The sequence below is a fragment of the Diaphorina citri genome, unplaced genomic scaffold (assembly GCF_000475195.1).
Source record: "Diaphorina citri unplaced genomic scaffold, Diaci psyllid genome assembly version 1.1 scaffold405, whole genome shotgun sequence".
Classification (NCBI taxonomy): Eukaryota; Metazoa; Arthropoda; class Insecta; order Hemiptera; family Psyllidae; genus Diaphorina; species Diaphorina citri.
The window spans coordinates 23,343-38,826 of NW_007377840.1; the positions used below are offsets into that span (position 1 = coordinate 23,343).

General features: G+C 39.0%; 1 protein-coding gene and 1 long non-coding RNA gene across 2 annotated transcripts in view; both read left to right on the forward strand.

Annotated features, from left to right (window-relative positions):
- LOC103508514 (signal recognition particle subunit SRP68) overlaps window positions 1–7,938 on the forward strand; it is a 19,935-nt gene extending 11,997 nt beyond the window's left edge. Inside the window, exons 6-10 of the mRNA XM_017443788.2 lie at window positions 1,010–1,243; window positions 2,274–2,417; window positions 5,250–5,419; window positions 6,195–6,465; window positions 7,466–7,938. Coding sequence (XP_017299277.1) covers window positions 1,010–1,243; window positions 2,274–2,417; window positions 5,250–5,419; window positions 6,195–6,465; window positions 7,466–7,735 — 1,089 coding nt within the window. The 3' untranslated portion in view covers window positions 7,736–7,938. The remainder of the gene's footprint in view (window positions 1–1,009; window positions 1,244–2,273; window positions 2,418–5,249; window positions 5,420–6,194; window positions 6,466–7,465) is intronic.
- A 233-nt stretch (window positions 7,939–8,171) lies between these two features.
- Window positions 8,172–11,888, forward strand: LOC113467103. The gene is made up of 2 exons (XR_003391296.1): window positions 8,172–8,437; window positions 11,654–11,888. It is a non-coding gene; the product is annotated as an uncharacterized LOC113467103 (long non-coding RNA).
- Window positions 11,889–15,484: the final 3,596 nt, after the last annotated feature.

A 15,484-nucleotide genomic window follows, 5' to 3' on the forward strand; every position in this document is an offset into this window, starting at 1 on the left:
CTTCCAGTGGCAGTAAAAATTCAAAACAGCTGTTGCAATATTTCCTCATCTCTTACCTAAACAGTGTGTTCAGTAGATTACAAGTGTCCACATGGATTTTGTTTGAGATTTTCACTGCATGATCATTGTTCAACAATTTACAATAGGCAACCAGACTGTGCGATGTCAGAGTCAGCTTGGCAACATCATTTAACTTTGGCAACACTGTAATAACTCCTGGTTCTTCCTCATCAGAGGATTCTTCAACAAGGTAACTGAAAAAGGTCGAAAATTACATTTTTATTTGCTGTTTTAATGAAAAAGTTCAGAGTTGTGACGTCAGTAAATAAGAAATGCGCAGAAACACAAAACACATTACACTAGAGTTGACTGCAAGGGAGCTTTACTCGGGACAGTTGATGTGACGTCATCGCTTCTTACGGGAGATTTACCGGTATATTATGAATCGCTTTATCTCGGGATCTAGAAGTCGTAGAAGAAAAAAATTCCGATGTTCCTCATTTTTTCTGCTCGTTGACTTTGAAAGCTCACCTAAGTAAGCGCAACAGCTAACTGGTCCATTCATTATGAGCTCATTTCCTATTCCCTACAGAGTCTGATGATTCAAACCAACCTCAGTGGTGCAGTGGTTAGCACGGTGGACTTTGAATCTGGAGGTTGGTGGTTCGAGTTTGATGGTTCGAGTCCAAGTCATATCATAAAATTTGATGGTTCGAGTCCAAGTCATATCATAAAATTTGATGGTTCGAGTCCAAGTCATATCATAAAATTTGATGGTTCGAGTCCAAGTCATGTCATAAAATTTAGCGTAGTATATTAAGCGGGGAACGACATTTGTGACCAGCAGTTACTTATGCTTAACACAATTAAAATTCCTTTTTTTTTTCCTACAGAGTCTGATGATTCAAAGCAAAGAGCACAGTGCCGAGGTACTCAGCGAGGTCTCGTGGCGCGGTAGAAGCGTGTACTTATGCTTAACACAATTAAAATTCCTTTTTTTTTCCTACAGAGTCTGATGATTCAAAGCAAAGAGCACAGTGCCGAGGTACTCAGCGAGGTCTCGTGGCGCGGTAGAAGCGTGGCAGTCCGGAGTGAGCGTGTTCGAGTCTTCCTCCTGGCAGAAAGATCGCTGGATGCCAGCTTGGGGCAGGCGGGAGCAGATAAGATCGAACTGTTGGAATCTCATCTGATGGACTGTAAGGATGCCATTCAAGTGATCAAGGAAGAAGTCAAACAGGACCCTGTAAGTGAAGAGCTTGTTAAAATTGAACGAAAAAATTTAGTTTTGACGAAATTACTTCTAAGTTCTAAGAATTAACATGATGATTGATATTTACATAGGTATTCCATTGTATCCCCCCACCCCCCCTCAAAAGATGGGATGGATACCTGATACCTACTAAAAGAATGTACCTAACACAAAGTAAACGAGTCTGATAAAGATTTTTTTATTTATTTATTTTGGTTTGGCTGCCATTCTGTTAGATTGTTTCATTATAACTCTCAAACGGTTGGTCCATTTTTCATGAAATTGGGGAAAAATGTTTTTTTTTTTTTTATACTGATCATGCCGTAAATGGCTTATTAAAATTGAACGCTAAAATTGAAAAAAAAAAATAATAATAATAAAATTGAAAAAAAATAGTTTTGACGAAATTACTTCTAAGTTCTAAGAATTAACGATTGATATTTACATAGGTATTCCATTGTATTTCCCCCCCCCCTCTCAAAAGATGGGATACCTGATACCTACTAAAAGAATGTACCTAACACAAAGTAAACTAGTCTGATAGAGATTTTTTTTATTTATTTTGGTTTGGCTGCCATTCTGTTAGATTGTTTCATTACAACTCTCAAATGGTTGGTCCATTTTTCATGAAATTGGGGAAAAATGTTAAACACAAGGGATATATATATTTTTTTTTTATGTATACTGATTATGCCGTAAATGACAAAACGCATGTCTGGTCTATAAATCATGTAAAGAAAGCTCAATATTCTTTTCCTTTTTAGTCCGTCCTTCCTTTATTATTACTAATAATAAAAGGTATAGTGGACGGACTATTGTATTCGCTTCGGTGTCGTAATCATGTAAAGAAAGCTCAATATTCTTTTCCTTTTTGAACGTTAAAAGAATTTTCCCCAATTAACTTTAGGTCTTTTCACGGGCTTCCTTTCTGGAAAAGAAACCCATCTACTACAAAACTTGAGTAAAAAAATTCCTAATGGGAATTTAACTGAAGATGTTCGTTTTGCCTGCTGTGTGATTTCAGAACTCCAAGAATCGTACGCAAGGTTCCGGTCTGAGTTCGCTCCAGTATTTACATTCCTACTTGATGTACATACGTCTAGAACGTACCATACAACGTAACCTGTTACTCGCCCAGCAGGCCAAGGACAATCTGAAAACAGCCGGGGTAAGTTAAAAAAAAAAAGGAAAGAGGTTTGATAGAGGGAACTGTAACTGAGAGAACAATGACAGAATAGGAAAAAGCCAGCCGTTCTGAGAACGAACCCCATTTGGAATAAAGTTCGCTCCGGGCGGGAATCGAACCCGCGGCCTAGCGCTTACAAGGCAGACGCACTACCAATTAAGCTAACTAGGCTGGCAAATTGTTGGCTTAGTGTGTGAAAAACACTGGACTAACCGTGCCCTTTAAATATCACCATATTTAAAAGAGGAAAGGAAAGAGGTTTGATAGAGGGAACTGTAACTGCTAAGGCTAAGGTCTTATCGTCCCGAAATCGAAGAGAGAAGGAAGACAGGATAGGAGAAGGTTTGTCAGAGGGAACTGTAACTTTCAAGGTCTTATCGTCCCGAAAGCAATGAGAGAACAATGACAGGATAGGAGAAAGCCAGCCGTTCTGAGAACAAACCCCATTTGGGATAAAATTCGCTCCGGGCGGGAATCGAACCCGCGGCCTAGCGCTTACAAAGCTGACGCGCTACCCTCCAAGCTAATTAGGAGGTCCATCTTGCGTTTTAAACTGGAATTTGAACGAGCTCCATTTAGGAGAAGTTTTTAGCTTTATCAGATGATTCACTAATGAAATTTTACCGTATTTTGCTTTACTATTTGTCACATGACCTTGTTGGCTTTTTTTTTCAAGAGGTTTGACAGAGGGAACTGTAACTGCTATGGTCTTGTAGTCCCGAAATCGAAGAGAGAAGGAAGACAGGATAGGAGAAAGCCGGCCGTTCCGAGAACGAACATTATCCCATCAGGATAAAATCCGCTCCAGGCGGGAATCGAACCCGCGGCCTAGCGCTTACAAGGCAGACGCACTACCAACTAAGCTAACTAGGCTGGCAAATTGTTGGCTTAGTGTGTGAAGAACACTGGACTTATCATGCCCTTTAAATATCACCATATTTAAAAGACACGATTAGTCCAGTGGTAACACTTGCTTGCAACGCAGAAGGTCTCGGGTTCGAAGCCGAACTAGAGAGGTTTGTGTAAATGTAAATGTAAATGTTTTATTTGCAATATATTACAAAGGAAATATATAAACTTGAATAATGAAAGGTTACAATAGGCAAAAGTTTAACGTTATAGTTAACATGTACATTGTTTCTTCTGGTTTCAGGGAAAAGCTTCACGCTCAGTATTATAGTCAACTCCTGTCCTCCTCAGATAGCAACGTACAATAAAGCTATCAAAGTCACCGTAGATGGGCCTAGAGAACCCCGGTCCAAAACAAGTGAGTATCTACATAATTATGTTTTATCAAAAATCTAAATTTGATAAGGAGAACCAAATGGCAGATATATTGTGCAGAACTTCAAAGAATTATTATAGTTTATTTGTTAAAAGCCGTCCAAGAAACCCCTCCAAGAGAAAAATCTAAATTAATAATGGTGGATTGCACCAATGACTTAATTAGAGATTTTACTAATGTGAGAATTTTAAACCATCCAAAAAGGAGTTTTTAATGGTCCGAACAGGAGTTTTCAAAACTCCTCCTTTTTGGACCACTAAAACTCCTTTTTGGATCATTAAAATCTACTTAATGAGAGATTTTACTAATGTAAGAATTTTAAACCATCCAAAAAAAGGAGTTTTTAATGGTCCGAACAGGAGTTTTCAAAACTCCTCCTTTTTGGACCACTAAAACTCCTTTTTGGATCATTAAAATCTTCCATTAGTGAAATATCTCATTAAGGTTGGATTTCACCAATATTTTTTCAGACCTTAGAATAATCCATCATCTTTTCTAGGAGGCAACCCAAAAAAGCGAAACCTCTTAGTTTCAATGTTCTCAAAGTGGGACCTTAAACCATATATTTAAGGTAGGCAACCAAATGACGGTCACCCCTGATGGGTGACGAAACTTGAAAGATGACCAGAAAATTCAGAAATGAGATAAATCAATGACGAACTTGGGGTGAAGGAAAATTGATAACATTGAATCTTAATTAGAGATTTTACTAATGGGAGAATTTTAAACCATCCAAAAGGAGTTTTTAATGGTCCAAACAAGAGTTTTCAAAACTCCTCCTTTTGAGACCACTAAAAACTCCTTTTTGGATCATTAAAATCTTCCATTAGTGAAATATCTCATTAAGGTTGGATTTCACCAATATTTTTTCAGACCTTAGAAGACCTGTTAAGCTAACAGCCTGTTAAGTTCCATTTGATTTGAATAGCTTTAACAGGACTATTAAGCTAACAAGCTGTTAAGGACTAAAAAGAAGGTTGGTGAAACCCAACATAAGTCATTGGTGAAACCCACCATGGGTAGATACCGTTCAACTAGAAACTAGAAAGCACTCTCTAATTCTAGCAGGGCCGGATTAGCCCCCCGCGGGGCCCGGGGCAGTTTCAAAGGCGCGGGGCCCCCAGTTTGGGCTGATCGAGCTTAAAGTTTTCAGCGCCACAGGCGAAATTTTTCAAAAAGTAGGTAGATATGGGGTATATGCTTTGTCATGCTTTGTCACAAGTTAATTTTTGACGTACCTAATTCGTAGATATTTTCTTATCCTAATTTTCGCTGAACGCTAAAGTGAGCAAAGTTCGAAGCCTACCATCGACAAAAAATTGTAATCTTATTTCGTTATCAAATATTTGAAAGGAGGGTTTTTCTTAAGCATAATTAAGCAAGGTCTATTGTAATAATTATGCATTGTAAAATGTTAAACCCATAAAATAAATACACGAGACCTTATTTAGACTGCTGGGGTAAAGGGACTTTTTAGTCTCATTCGAGCAGGATAAACAAGATATATTCTATTCTATTCTTTTCTTCAGAATGGTCAGCAGCCTAGCGAAGGCAAGAAGACACGTCCTCAAGATTTGGTCCGTCTGTACGAGATCATTCTGCAGAATCTGGGAGAACTACAACAGTTGAGTGGTATGGAGGATGATGCCCAGTATCAGGAGAGTGTAGAAGTGAGGACTAAAACCTACAAAGCATTCAGGTAAATATTAAACGACTCTCACAGAAAAAAAAGAACGGAAAAACATGAAACCCAAGAAGAAATTTTGAACTGGGGGACCAAAACTCGGAAACAAAAAAAGAACTTTCATAGAGGGAACTGTATCAACGGAGATCTTATTGTCCCTAAGGCGAAGAGAGATGAGAAGCAAAACAGGATAGGAGAAAGCCGGCCGTTCCGAGAACGATACCTATCTGTTCAGGACAAATTTCGCCCCAGCGGGAATCGAACTCGTCACCAGGGCGCTTACAAGGCAGGCGCGCTACCTCCCAAGCTAGCTGACTTTTTTTTTCATCAAACCAGAGTAAAACCTATCTGTTTAGGACAAATTTCGCCCCAGCGGGAATCGAACTCGTCACCAGGGCGCTCGGCGCTTACAAGGCAGGCGCGCTACCTCCCAAGCTAGCTGACTTTTTTTTTCATCAAACCAGAGTAAAACTGAAATTTTATTTATGTTTTATTTAACTAGTTTTAGTTTTGTTTATAGTTTATATAAACTTGTCTTCTCCCCCTCCAGATGTTTCTACATCGCGGAATCCCTGGCCGCGCTCCGCCGCTGGCGCGACTGCGTGGCGCTCTACAGTCGCGCTAATCATAAAATTTGGTGGTTCGAGTCCAAATCATATCATAAAATTTGGTGGTTTGAGTCCAAGTCATATCATAAAATTTGGTGGTTCGAGTCCAAGTCATATCATAAAATTTGGTGGTTCGAGTCCAAGTCATCTCATAAAAAGAATAAACTTTTCTCCCCCTCCAGATGTTTCTACATCGCGGAATCCCTGGCCGCGCTCCGCCGCTGGCGCGACTGCGTGGCGCTCTACAGTCGCGCTACAGCCTACGCGTCTGACGCAGCCTCCTCCCTGCCCTCCTCTGGCGAGTTGGCAACCCTGAAGCCTGAGCTGGCAACACTGGAGGCGGCTATAGACTCGAACAAATATTCGGCCCTGGCTTATTCCGTGCTGGGGACGGAGGGCACCCCTGACACCGAGCCTGGCACTGTGGCCAAGCCTGGTGCTAAGCTGAAAAAGGTGAGTGCTATGATTGACCTCGGTGGTGTAGTGGTCAAGACGCTCGACTGGTAAACAGGAGGGCGAGGGTTCGATCCCAGCCGAGGCATGGAATTTTACTATTTACTTATTTGAGAACTTGATCATCACATAATATTGAAGCTCTAAGGCAGGGGTTTCCAACTTCAATGTGTATGCGGGCCACATGCTACATTCGAAGGTACTTCGCGGGCCACATATGTACATAGGGGAGCACCCCCCCCCACAACTTTTCATAAATGGAGTCCGATCGAATTTTGAGCGCCGCAGGCGAAACTTTTAGTGTCATCGATCCCAGTCGAGGCATGGAATTTTATTTTTTACTTATTTGAGAACTTGATCATCACATAATATTGAAGCTCTAAGGCAGGGGTTTCCAACTTCCATGTGTATGCGGGCCACATGCTACATTCGAAGGTACTTCGCGGGCCACATATGTACATAGGGGAGCACCCCCCCACAACTTTTCATAAATGGAGTCCGATCGAATTTTGAGCGCCGCAGGCGAAACTTTTCAAAAATTATTCTCCTAATTGTAGCTGAACACTAAAGGGAGTCAATTTCCATGACTCAATGATAACTACACTGGTCTTGTACGCGGCAGAGCTGGGTTCAATGCCCATTTTTGCCCAAGTACTAAACCTTTTTTTTACATTTAGATAAGTTTGTATGCATCCAAAAAAGCTTCGCGGGCCACAAAAATGGTCTGGCGGGCAACTAGTTGGAAACCCCTGCTCTAAGGGTTAGGTGGTAGAGAACGCCCCCGGCGTTAACCTCGCCCAGTGGTTACCTTCCACTCAAAAGTCTATTATTTATTATTATTGACCGATAGTGAAGTCTACTTCTCAACTCCACAGTTTTGCATTTGATTTGGATTTTTGTTTGTTCCGCTATAACTCTCGATTGCCTGGTCAGATTTTGTTGAAATTTGATACTGGTTCACGTCACACTTAATTTCCCTCCATTCTCCTCTATATTGCAGGTACCTCTAGCCGAGCGGCTGGGCGAGTACTACGAAGATCCTAGCCTAGCCTCCAAGTCTCCCAACGTGATCAAGCTCCCGCCCGACATGCAGCCGATTCCCGCCAAGCCTCTGTTCTTCGATTTGGCGCAGAACCAGCTCGAATTCCCGTCACTGGAGGACAAGCTGGATGTGAAGATAAAACCGGCGGCCGGAGGGGGCTCCGGGCAGCCCGCCGGCATATCCGGATTCGTCAAGGGACTGTGGGGCTGGGGCGGCGCTAAGAAGTAGGCTCCAGCGTGGAATAAAGCTGATCCCTGCCTAGAGTGCCAAGCCTGGGACCCGTCGTATATTGGAAGCGTAGTCGCGCGATTTTACCAAAACCATTGAATTAGGATTTTACTGTTGAAAATCCTTCAATCGTATAAATAAATGTCTTATAAATGAATAAAAATAAAAACATTTAAAATTATAGACTCTCTATTGACTCTGTACAATTTTCATAGATTTTTTTTTTTTTTAAAGAGGTTTGACAGAGGGAACTGTAACTGCTATTGTCTTATCGTCCCGAAATCGAAGAGAGAAGGAAGACAGGATAGGAGAAAGCCAGCCGTTCCGAGAACGAACATTATCCCATCAGGATAAAATCCGCCCCGGGCGGGAATCGAACCCGCGGCCTAGCGCTTACAAGGCAGACGCACTACCAACTAAGCTAACTAACTTTTAAAAATAAATGTCTTATAAATAAATAAAAATAAAAACATTTAAAATGATAGACTCTCTAATGACTCTGTACAATTTTCATAGAGTTGGTTTTTCAGACGATTGCGTTTCCAATGTTTGACGGACCTTAGGTCTTCGCTTTGGCGCAGGCTCCTTTTGTATCAAGAACCACTTCGCACTTCACATTTCACTCCAGTATAGAAAAGAAGTCGTACCACAGCCAGAGCCTAGTTAGCTTGAAGGGTAGAGCACCTGCCTTGTAAGCTCTAGGTCCCAGGTTCGATTCCCGCTCGGACTTCTTCTTCATTTCGTTAGATGAATTAAGGTTTCATCCATTTTATTGTTGGTGGTGGCTAAATTTCAAGACAGCTAGAGAACTGTTAAACATAGACTTTCTGAATAAAAAGAATAATCGACGATATGCGTTTTATAATGGAATAAATACTCTTATTCCAGCAATTTTTTCCATGTAATTTAACAAATCTTTATATTCTGTCAAAGCATTTATAAATTTTGTCAATATAAAATATTTGAATAAAAGAAATTGAAAATCAAAACTAGAGAACTCTTAAACATAGACTTTCTGAATAAAAAGAATAATCGAGTAGGTATATGGGTTTTATAATGGAATAAATACTCTTATTCCAGCAAATTTTTCCGTGTAATTTAACAAATCTTTATATTCTGTCAAAGCATTTATAAATTTTGTCAATATAAAATATTTGAATAAAAGAAATTGAAAATCAAATGATTAAGAGTTTTTCTTTGTTCTTCTTGAAAATAATTTATAATCCATCATCTTTTTTAGGAGGCAACCCAAAAAAAGCGAAACCTCTTTTAGTGTCCATGTTCTCAAAGTGGGACCTTAAACCATATATTTAAGGTAGGCAACCAAATGACGGTCACCCCTGATGAGTGACGAAACTTGAAAGATGACCAGAAAATTCAGAAATGAGATAAATCAATGACGAACTTGGGGTGAAGGAAAATTGATAACATTGAAGAGGAAAAGAAATGGATAAATTCTATTAAAGTAAATTAACCTAGATAGATGAGATTAAAAATAAATATTTCATGATTCTTAAGCTTACAAAATGTATAAGTGTGACATTAGAGTAAGTGAAGGAGATAAAGTTACCACCATTCCTCCCTTACTGTTAATATAGGTAGTCAATCAATGAACTATTCAGTCAATGAGTCATATCTTGTAACTCACTCTTCACCTCCCTACAAGTAATTAGGTACAGGGAGTTAGGATCCGACTCATTGACTGAATAGTTCACTAAAACGAGTAGTTCTTTTGTTATAACTTACTCACTCTACTCTTCAGAAATATCTAGTTATCACTCACTCATTCGGAGAAGTCACATATTCGAGTAATGAGAGCCAGTATTTGAGTGAAATGTTGAGTGGTGAGAGCCACACAATCATATTTGAGTGAAATGTTGAGTGGTGAGAGCCACACAATCATATTTGAGTGAAATGTTGAGTGGTGAGAGCCACACAATCATATTTGAGTGAAATGTTGAGTGGTGAGAGCCACACAATCATATTTGAGTGAAATGTTGAGTGGTGAGAGCCACACAATCATATTTGAGTGAAATGTTGAGTGGTGAGAGCCACACAATCATATTTGAGTGAAATGTTGAGTGGTGAGAGCCACACAATCATATTTGAGTGAAATGTTGAGTGGTGAGAGCCACACAATCATATTTGAGTGAAATGTTGAGTGGTGAGAGCCACACAATCATATTTGAGTGAAATGTTGAGTGGTGAGAGCCACACAATCATATTTGAGTGAAATGTTGAGTGGTGAGAGCCACACAATCATATTTGAGTGAAATGTTGAGTGGTGAGAGCCACACAATCATATTTGAGTGAAATGTTGAGTGGTGAGAGCCACACAATCATATTTGAGTGAAATGTTGAGTGGTGAGAGCCACACAATCATATTTGAGTGAAATGTTGAGTGGTGAGAGCCACACAATCATATTTGAGTGAAATGTTGAGTGGTGAGAGCCACACAATCATATTTGAGTGAAATGTTGAGTGGTGAGAGCCACACAATCATATTTGAGTGAAATGTTGAGTGGTGAGAGCCACACAATCATATTTGAGTGAAATGTTGAGTGGTGAGAGCCACACAATCATATTTGAGTGAAATGTTGAGTGGTGAGAGCCACACAATCATATTTGAGTGAAATGTTGAGTGGTGAGAGCCACACAATCATATTTGAGTGAAATGTTGAGTGGTGAGAGCCACACAATCATATTTGAGTGAAATGTTGAGTGGTGAGAGCCACACAATCATATTTGAGTGAAATGTTGAGTGGTGAGAGCCACACAATCATATTTGAGTGAAATGTTGAGTGGTGAGAGCCACACAATCATATTTGAGTGAAATGTTGAGTGGTGAGAGCCACACAATCATATTTGAGTGAAATGTTGAGTGGTGAGAGCCACACAATCATATTTGAGTGAAATGTTGAGTGGTGAGAGCCACACAATCATATTTGAGTGAAATGTTGAGTGGTGAGAGCCACACAATCATATTTGAGTGAAATGTTGAGTGGTGAGAGCCACACAATCATATTTGAGTGAAATGTTGAGTGGTGAGAGCCACACAATCATATTTGAGTGAAATGTTGAGTGGTGAGAGCCACACAATCATATTTGAGTGAAATGTTGAGTGGTGAGAGCCACACAATCATATTTGAGTGAAATGTTGAGTGGTGAGAGCCACACAATCATATTTGAGTGAAATGTTGAGTGGTGAGAGCCACACAATCATATTTGAGTGAAATGTTGAGTGGTGAGAGCCACACAATCATATTTGAGTGAAATGTTGAGTGGTGAATTACAGTGGATTAAACCGGTGATTCTCTACCAGGGGTGCACAAATAAAAATTGAGTAATATGCCGACAAAAGCAAACTATACCTCCTCTTATACTACCTAATGGAAAAAAAAAGACCAAGATTGTTCTACATTTTCAAGTTTTTGTCATTTCATTTGTGTTTTTAGACATGATACACATCACCCTAGGTGTCTATCGGTACCTGGTACTCATTATGATGGTGGCGGGGGTTTGTGAGATTAAACCCAGGTACCCAAGGTTTATCTTATATCAAGTTACACTATATTATTAATAATATAATAGAGTGTAACTTGATATATCAGACTGATGCAATCTGAGTGAGCCTGTGAGGTGTTTTATTTCAATTACACAAACTAATTACTATTACTTACTGTTTGTCATGCAAGTACCTCCTCATACTATTATTGTTTGTCATACAACCAGATAAAGTAAACATCTCTCTCACAATTTTTGGTCTGATGATGAGAATCCGAGTATTCTCGAAAGCTCACCAAATATAATCACCAGTTGAATGTCAAATCTCAATTGTCTTTTTAATTTTATGAGGAGGTACTTTTCAAAACCTCACAGTTAACTTTTTTTTTTTTTTTTTTTTTTTTTTAAATTTAGGTCCCAGCTTCGATTCCCGCTCGGACTTCTTCTTCATTTCGTTAGATGAATTAAGGTTTCATCCATGTTATTGTTGGTGGTGGCTAAATTTCAAGACAACTAGAGAACTGTTAAACATAGACTTTCTGAATAAAAAGAATAATCGACTATATGCGTTTTATAATGGAATAAATACTCTTATTCCAGCAATTTTTTCCGTGTAATTTAACAAATCTTTATATTCTGTCAAAGCATTTATAAATTTTGTCAATATAACTCACTTGACTCTTCATCACCATGGGTTTTCTGAAATCAAGACAAGCACCTAGAGATTTTATATGTGTTCTTTATATTTCTTTTGAAGTAAAAAGTGGTTCCTGAAAATTCAGTGTTTGGGTGAAGAGCTCGATCTTGAGAATCCTGTCACTTAAAAAAATAAAATGTACAAGTGAAAGTGATTTGGGTGGTTTTGTTTAGTAGCTACCTCCTCATATTATAAAAAAAAATAAAAAAAAAATAATATTGTTACAACTCAACTGATTATCTTACCTCAGTATCAGACTCTTCTTCAGAACTAGATTCCTCTGACTCCTCGCTACCTTCCTCTTCTTCCTCACTTGACTCTTCATCACCATGGGTTTTCTGAAATCAAGACAAGCACCTAGAGATTTTATATGTGTTCTTTATATTTCTTTTGAAGTTCATATTAAGAAAATAGTGGACAGTAATATCAACTGCATCCCTTTCTTTTTCTTTTTTAGCATGTGTGAAACAGCAGCTCATTGTAAAGGTCATATTGGGCTTTTTGTCTTGACTTTTTGCTTTCTACCAGCTTGTCAGCTGTCTTAGTCACTTGTTTGTATAGTAAATCGTATAAATAAATGTCTTATAAATAAATAAAAACATTTAAAATGATAGACTCTCTAATGACTCTGACAATTTTCATAGATTTGATTTTTCAGACGATTGCGTTTCCAATGTTTGACGAGCCTAAGGTCTTCGCTTTGGCGCAGGCTCCTTTTGTATCAAGACCGACTTCGCACTTCACATTTCACTCCAGTACAGAAAAGAAGTCGTACCACAGCCAGAGCCTAGTTAGCTTGAAGGGTAGAGCACCTGCCTTGTAAGCTCTAGGTCTTCACTTGACTCTTCATCACCATGGGTTTTCTGAAATCAAGACAAGCACCTAGAGATTTTATAAGTGTTCTTTATATTTCTTTTGAAGTTCATATTAAGAAAACTAGCTGAATTCCGTCGCTTTGCTCCAGAATCCCGCTAGTTCATCCTGAGGCATGGCCAAACTTGTGGAAAAGGCATGGCCGAACTTGTAGTTATAAAACTAAAAACATAAACGAAACTCAAATATTAGGCGAGCTAGTAATATCAACTGCATCCCTTTCTTTTTAGCATGTGTGAAACAGCAACTCTTTGTAAAGGTCATATTGGGCTTTTTGTCTTGACTTTTTGCTTTCTACCAGCTTGTCAGCTGTCTTAGTCACTTGTTTGTAGAGTACACAAGACATAACCAATTGAACAGTTCTATTCGACAGGGGATTTCGGTCTAGCTGGGTTATCTTGGACAGGGAGTAGACCACCTTATTGTGGCTGGGGAAATTTAAAGCACAGCCTGAAATTTCCCTTGCTAAAGAAATACCAAAGGTTGAGTGCAAAGGGCATCCCCAGCTTAGTCTGGCTGGGTAACTTTAAAGCATACCAGCAGGAAATTTCCCTTGCTAAAGAAATAGCAAAGATTGAGAGCGAAGGACATCCACTCGTGAAATTTTTGTAGCCAAAACCAAATCTCAACCCAAAGCAATCATCCCTCGGCTGATTGAGAGGCTGACGAAAAAACACCGATCCCGTCTGATCATGGGAAAAGGAGAATGCAGAATTGGGCCATTATTACATCAAAGCGTTCAGTTCTAAACATTTAGGACGCTAATTAGTTGATTTATACACCCTTAAGGGTAGATTTCCAATCAATAATAATGAATAGGGGACCTAGAGCCTTAGGGGGGACGTATCTTGTCAAATCACAACTGATGAATTGATGCCCTTTTATGAACATTAGTTACGTTATAGTCCAGTAGCTAGTGAATAAAAATTTGAATTGACATTTTAGCCCGGTAGCTAGAGTACAGAAATTTGACAGGTGTCCAAGCAAAGATCTCTTCTATGAAGTTCTTCTAGAATTCTACATACATAGATTTTCTTGACTGATTTTGCTCGAAATGGTTTTGGGAATGTCTAACTAGATATCTTGTTTCTTTCTGTTTTTCACGCAACCACTTTCCTTTATTGGAGCTCGATCTGCAACCTACGATCGATTTGATTGATAAGGTAACGAACAAAGTACTAGACCGTAACATAGGGGTAAAACGGCAAATAAAGATTAAATCGTCCGCTTGCCATAAGCTCTGTGTGACGACGCGGGTGTGACGCCAATCCAACGCGAACTGAACGCGTGTTTGTCATTTCACTCCCCCTCCTGGTGTATCTCTTCGAGTGAACGCGGCGCCTTTAAATTCCGGAAGCGACTCTCGATAAGTATCAAGATGTCATGTTTGTTGAGTTTCCACAATTTTTTATCTTCTCATTTGTGAGGAAAATCCATTTCCCTTTTCTCTTATGATTCTACTAGCTGAATTCCGTCGCTTCGCTCCGGAATCCCGCTAGTTCATCCCGAGGCATGGCCAAGCTTGTAGAAAAGGCATGGCCGAACTTGTAGAAAATAAGATTTTCTTTATCCATTTCCTTTCTACCTTTATCCTCGGTCTATTATGTTTTCCTTTTATCTCGTCCTCTATCCATTTCTTTGGTTTGTTGTATTTTTCCTTTCTTGCATCTCCTCCTTTTCCCTTATCCTTTTCTATTTTGTTCTTCCTTTTACCCATCCTGTGTTTAGTTGTCAAACTAAAAACATAAGCGAAACTCAAAAACTCAAAATGTTGGTCGAGAGCGGAACATTTCTCTCCCGCAGTCTCTGCACTCTGTGTACGTATTTCTTATGGAGATTTTAGCGATCAAAAATTGATCATATCTCAGGATCGGTTTAGATTTTCGCAAAATCCTTTCTTATTGCACATACTTTTCCTTTTATACTCTCTCCTCTCCTCTATCCTTAACATTTTGTGTTTTTCCTTCTATGCCCTTCTTTATGTTCTTTTGGTCCTGTTCTGTCGATCTATTTCCTTTTCATTTTCCATTCTTGTCCTGACTATGATTTGTTCTGGTATCTTGATATCAACTAGCGTAGTATGACACTTGAGGTAAGTGGTTTCAGCATCAATATCTAATTAGCATGTGGTTGAATTGACCTTTTTTTTTATTTTATATATAAAACCTACTAAAAAAGTTAGAAGTTAGATAGTTTACCTTCCACTTTTTTGAACACCTTAGTATATTCTCACTCAGTGAGAGAGGAACCCAACCTTGTGCAAGTCTCCGTTACCTTAGCTGTAGAACCTATCTGATTTTCAGCCAATTAGATTGCTTCATCAAAGAGTTAAAACCGAGTTTAAACTCTGATTAAAGTCCCGACGATAAGTGATGTCATATCAGAAAAAAAATAATAATAAATAAAAATCTGTACACAGGTAGTCTCATTATTGGAAGGATCTAAGTTGTGTCTGTCTTTGTGTACAGGACGAAAAAGAAAAGCTATCTAATTTAAATCTATTTGTTTTCTACAGGGTGAATTAGAACAGCAACTCCTGCAGGCCAATCCCATCCTGGAGGCGTTCGGAAACGCCAAGACCGTCAAAAATGACAACTCTTCCCGATTCGTAAGTACCCCTTGAGTTTTTTTTTTTTTTTTTTTTTTTTTTTTTTTTTTCCGCCACTCTTTTTTTA